Source organism: Polypterus senegalus, chromosome 6 (assembly GCF_016835505.1).
Source record: "Polypterus senegalus isolate Bchr_013 chromosome 6, ASM1683550v1, whole genome shotgun sequence".
Lineage (NCBI taxonomy): Eukaryota > Metazoa > Chordata > Cladistia > Polypteriformes > Polypteridae > Polypterus > Polypterus senegalus.
In genome coordinates, this window is record NC_053159.1 from 177943799 (window position 1) to 177949798 (window position 6000).

The window sequence follows — 6000 nt, forward strand, 5'->3', positions numbered from 1 at the left end:
TGCAAAGAAATATTTAACTGAGAAACATAAACCAATGAAAATTGTAAACATCTATTAATGATAATAATATATACCCAGAATTCCCATTATACATACTGAATATCCATTTCAATTAAAAAGAATACAGTTTCTTGTAAAATTGTTTTTTTTTTTTTGCAATGACCATTAATAAAAGCCATGGTCAGTCAGTTTGAAAAGCACAAATTCCTCTACAGCAGTTATGTTTTACTAACTTAACCCTTATTTAAAAAAAAAAAAAAATTGTATACAGAAAAGTACTTCTTTAGTCACATAGTACTTCTCATACATCTGATTAATCAACAGCACTATAACTGAGGCCTGTAGTCAGGGTGACACAGCTAGTTTCTTAAGTCTCACATCTTAGTTTTACAAAAGTCAAAAACCTATTATCCTTTAAGTGCATAGATGCTGTGTGTTATCACTTTTATCATAATTGCATAAACCTTTTCTCATCAAAACTTAACTTCTACAGTCTTTTGCTCTTTCTTTAGGCCACAGTATTATCCATGTCCTTTAAACTTTACTTTCAAAGGTTTTGTTTTGGATATTCACAATTAAGTTCTTGCTTTAAGAAAAAGAGAAAGTAGTACATTTATTTTGCAGATCTTCATTAATAAAACAGTTCTTTTTGTTCTTATTTTTAGTTTTGTTGCTTTCTTTACAAACCTATTGCGGAAAAATCTACAACATGTTCAGCTGACAGATGCTGCTACAAATAACCTTCCACTAACTTTAGTATTTACTTAGCTAATGGGAATAGCTTCTCAAGGAAATCTTGCAGTTTCCCCAGGAAGAGTAGCACTGTGTTTTCCTCCTGACTTTATGGATAAGCTGCTTTGTCTGCTGTTCCTTTCTCCATGTGTTCCAGTTGGTTGTTGTGTGAGTGAATGTAAGCAATAATAAAGCGCTGCATTTGTTATGCTCCTTGAAACAGCTTTCACCATAGAAAGGCAATATAAAATGTTTTGCTCTGTAGCAAATGTTTTGTTCGGTTTACTTGGCAGCCCTAATGTTTGTGCTTTTCTCTTACACTAATTGCTTGCCTTGGCTTTCTAAATTCGTGTGAAGCCTGCAGTGTTTGCATTTGCTGTGTGATAACCAAATATTTCAGTTTGTAGTTTGTGTAATCTTAACATTTGATGCAAAATTGAACCAGTGTTATTAATTGATATTTTTTTTTTGTTTTTCCTTTCCTGTAGTGTGGATTTTTCAAGCGTTCCAAATATAATGATAGTGTTCCAAGATACCATGCTGTGCGAATCCGTAAGGACGAAAGACAGATAAAAGATAGAGGATCAAAAGAAAAACTTGAAAAAAAGCAGTGGATGACAACATGGAATGAGAATGAAAGTTACTCTTAGAAGTCAAAACAGCTTTATAAGGAGGACAAGTAGGGGGGTCTGCTGGATCTTAAAAGTGTGTGCATTGCACACTTTAAACGTAATTGATTTTGCACAGGCTGAATGTATTTTTCTGTAATATTTTAAAAAAGGAACTAATTGGATGGAACTGTGTGTTCCAACTGGCTAAAAAGTGCTTTAGAAAGCTTTGCTTTCTGATTGAAGTTGAAAGTCAATCTTTGTTAGAAAAGCCTTTCACCAGCATTATCTTTTGCTTAGAAGATGAAAAAAAATCTAGGCTCAAAAACAAAAATTGAACATACTGCTGTTCTAAATACAATATTCTTACTGTGGTTTTGGGACATTCTCCATTATGATCTGTTAAGATTTTTTTTTAAGATTCTCTTAATATCAAAGTGACCTTTTTCACCAACTCTTAAGTTTTAATTTAGCTGTCAGTGTTGTGATTAAATGTTAATTTCTGCAGCTTTTACTAGTATCTGTTGAAAATGTTGCTTAAATTGTGTTTATATGTGGGCGTATTTCCTTTTGTGTGTTTTAATTGTAACTTCTAATATTGTAGATTTTAAATTCTCACATTAGAGCTTTATAATTTCTCTTGGATCAATTTTATAAATAGGCTGGAAAATAATTTTTGTACTGTTTGTATATATTTAAATATTTTAGTATGTGTCAGTATTTATTTAATTGCTCCCTAGGTTAAAGAATTGTACTTCTGTGTCCTTTTTGTGTTTTTGTTTTTAAAAACATGTATGTTAAGCACGTGCAACTCCTTCATATACAGGTTTCTTACGCAGTGGCCAACTTTTATCATTTGTAAATTTTTGTTTAATTAGGTATATACACTCTGCCTGTACAATTTTAAAGTGACTACAAAGATATGTATTGAACATGTTTTCTGGGGCACAAAGATGTGCATTTTAGGTTGATCAGCAACTCTGAGATGGTTCAGTGTTGGTGCTGGCGTAAGTAAATACAAGTTTGATTATTAGCCTTGCACCTAGTGCTGCCTGGGTAGGCTCAAGCTCCATGCAACCCTGTAATGGATAAATTGGGATTAGAAAATGTATGAATTGATTAAACATTTTCTTCAGGAGTTTTAATTTACAGTTTTTTTTTTCTTTTGCATGCTTGATGAGTGCCTTACTTTGATTCATTGTTGTCATTTAACCGGAAAAAGGGGAGAAAAGAATGTACATATTAGATGAGTAGTATGCTGTTATCTGTTCAGCGCAGAGTTGTTTAAAAGAGAATGAGGAACGGTCAAACAGTAAAGAGTACACCTAAAAATATCTTTGTTTTTGCCAGATAACCAACAGTCTTTAAATTTTGCAAATTGACGGTGCAGAAATGAAAATGTTATATTATGTATCTAATTAGCATGAAGTTAATTTATAGCAAAGGAAATGGAGTGTAGTCCTTCATTCACTTTTGCCTACATTTAAACTGCAGGACTGATCACAGTTGTGTTTCTGTTCAAGTATAGCATTTTATATGACTGTCTTAAGAAATTTCACATGTGACCAATATCCATTTACACAGGCATGTGTCTGAAACACCTCAACGTGGAAATGAATGACCACTTAAAATACTGTAGATGACTTCACATCTACATAAATATAGTACAACATGCAGATCTGTGTTAATAAGAGAGACATGTGGAAATGAGGATCTCTAAGATTTAGCCCTTCTTAACCATGCCAGCAGAGAGACAATTTTATGTGTTTTTCTTTTTTCCAGTAAAACCCTTCTTGATTTTCCTGTATTCCCTAAAGCCGATGTTACATTGTGCAACTTTTAGTCATCGGATTTGCTGACTGCAATTGCTGAACTTGTTGCTGGACCATATCAGTTAACATGACTGAAAATCGCTGGTCTTTTAAAATTTAGCAACTGTTTGCCGACTTTGTGCAATAGTGTGCTGCCTGAGAGCTGGTTCTGTATGATGGGTGAATCTGTATGGTGAATTCAGCTGAAATCTTTTCTTTTTTTTAAACTTTGTTCCATTTTGTAGGGGTATGTAAAACATGAGACATTACACAGATGAGCGCTTCTGTTCTGTTTGTGAGGTCCAAAGCACCCGTGTTCATTATTCCTTGTCACTGCCTTGTATGCATTATACTTCTGGAAATCAATCATTTATTAGTTGTCATCTCTCATGCACACAGAACTCACCCCTATTACCAAAGAGAAAATCAACCCGTTTGACTTCGTCAGACCTAGTTGTGAACTAGTGGCAGAGTGTTGCTGGGTATGTCAGACTAATTGACTGAGCTCATGAGAGTACTGCCCACTGCCTGTGAGTCAGTACAATTATGTAAATTTAAAGCTATGACTGAAAATCACTGGAAAATTCTTGTAAAGTGACATAGCCCTTAAAGTGAGATTAAGTGTGATAAGTCGATGACCAGTATTATCAATCACTGTACATCCAGTGTTGTTTACATGACGTAAAATTGGAGGACACTCATCAGCTATGTTTCACAGAGAGGTAATCCACAAAAATAATTTCAGCATCAAAAACCCAATCAGTGTTTTCTCATAGATCTCTTGGAACGATGTTGTAGTACTGATCCACATACAAACCTGTTTATCTTTTGCCATTTGCATAGCAGTCAAAATGTCTTGTTTGTGTCAGATACACCGATATTGTTGAGATGAACTGGACTATGGAAATTTACCCTTTGAGAAACCATGGTCTTTATCTTCTTGGTAAAATGAATTAATAAACGTTCAGAACTGTAAACTTGTATTTCTATAATACATATCAGTTGTATTCATTTTGTTTTATGAATATCAAAGAATAAATAATATTCATTGTGGACTATAGTTCTCTTCTGGCTTTTACTTGAAATTTTAAACACTTAACCCGATGAAATTGTGGTATATTATAATGTCCTTATTTTTTTTTTTTTTTTTGGTTTAAGAAGCCAACTAAGATAACAAAGCTGGCATGGTTACTTATTTTGTTTCAATTAGTTTCTTGAAACAATGTGGCTTGTTTTTTTAGTGATGGATGTTGTAACTAGCTTTACTTAAGGAAAAAATACAGTAATATTTCAGACAACAATGAATAAATAAATGTACCATGAAATGTCACAAAATAAATAAAAAAAATAAAATTGTGTAATTTTTTTTTTTCATTTATTTCATTGACACTGCATGCAACTTGAAATGAAAACTGCCATTTTCACCCATTAGAGATGAGAGAGGCAGGACGCTGCTGCCTCACAATGAGACCTGGGTTCACATCCCAGGTCCTCCTTAATGAAGTTTGCATGGATATCCTCCGGGTGCTCCAGTTTCTTCCCACAGTCCAAATTACATGCAAGTTAGGTGAATTGGAGGCACTAAATTAGCCCAGTTGTGTTTGTTTATGTGTGTTTTGATCCAGCAATGGACTGGTTCCCTGTCCAGGGGATTGTTCCAGCCAGCTGGGATAGGCTTCATCATCCTCAGCGATCCTGTTCAGGAATAAGCGGGTTAGAAAATGACTGACTGACAGAGTTGAGAAGGTGTGCTGTAGCAAGTTCTGTTTTCTGATTGGTGAATTGTTGGTCAGGGGACAGGCACAGTCTCAACTTTGCAGATGCCTGTAAGCCACAGGATTCACAAGGCAAGCAAAGCATCTGCTCACGAGTTGTGACTATGCATGTTCAAAATGGACATGAGGGTATGAAAAAGTTGGCCAGAATATCAAGAAGCTGTGAATCCATCATTTGAAGTCTTGATGGCCAAAGGTTTATGGGCACTCTACTGACAATTCATCAATCAACACACAGCACTCACTAGTGCCCACCCTCTCAACTTTGACATTTGAAAGTGACAGTTTTTCATTTCAAAGGTATATTTCGTGTTGCATGCAGGGTCACTGAAATAGATTAATGAACAAATAATTACATAAATTAACATAATATGACACTTAACATAATAAGTGATCATGAATAATTATTTATTGTCACATTTCACAATATATTTGTTTGCATATTAAATTTTGTCTGAAATATTCCTCCTTATTTAAATGTCCACTTAATCTGATATGCAGTATGTTTCTGAATATGTCAAGCAGAATTCAGACATTTTATCTGACAAAATGCAAACAAGGGACCACTGCAGTGTATAATGTCTTTGCTATGCCCATCTAGCAAATTACATCTGCTGCATTTTATTATTTTTAATTGCTGCATTAATCATTCAAAAATCTAAACTTTTTTTTAATTTGTGTTCATAAAGTTGTTTAGCTTGCCATATAAAGATTGTCAGATAGTAATCATCAGTATAATTTAATGAGTTTGCTTAATACAAAGTATTATACAAGAGAAGCGATTTATTAAATATCCTAATGCAACTGTTAAGGAATAAAAAGCCATTTTAAACCAGTAGGCAGGGAAATCACTGGACTTCAAATAAGGAAGGTTCAGTCTCTAGTAATGACTTCTTATGTGGGTCACTTCACCTATCAGGTTCAGAGCTATTAGATGTATGTAGGCAGTGACCCTGGGATGGTTTTCATCCTAAATTACTGTGTTATGAAATTGTTTTAAGCAAGCACTTTTTTTTACTTGTATGTGTTACCTTTCACAGAAGTGCAAAGAAAGATCTAGACGCCAGAAGTTTA

General features: G+C 34.1%; 1 protein-coding gene across 2 annotated transcripts in view; it reads left to right on the forward strand.

Annotated features, from left to right (window-relative positions):
- Positions 1-4206, forward strand: part of itga6a (integrin, alpha 6a) — an 84097-nt gene extending 79891 nt beyond the window's left edge. The window contains exon 25 of one of the 2 annotated variants that reach the window (XM_039757631.1): positions 1221-4206. In XM_039757631.1, coding sequence (XP_039613565.1) covers positions 1221-1382 — 162 coding nt within the window. In that variant the 3' untranslated portion in view covers positions 1383-4206. The remainder of the gene's footprint in view (positions 1-1220) is intronic. The other variant, XM_039757632.1, reaches the window with a different exon arrangement.
- Positions 4207-6000: the final 1794 nt, after the last annotated feature.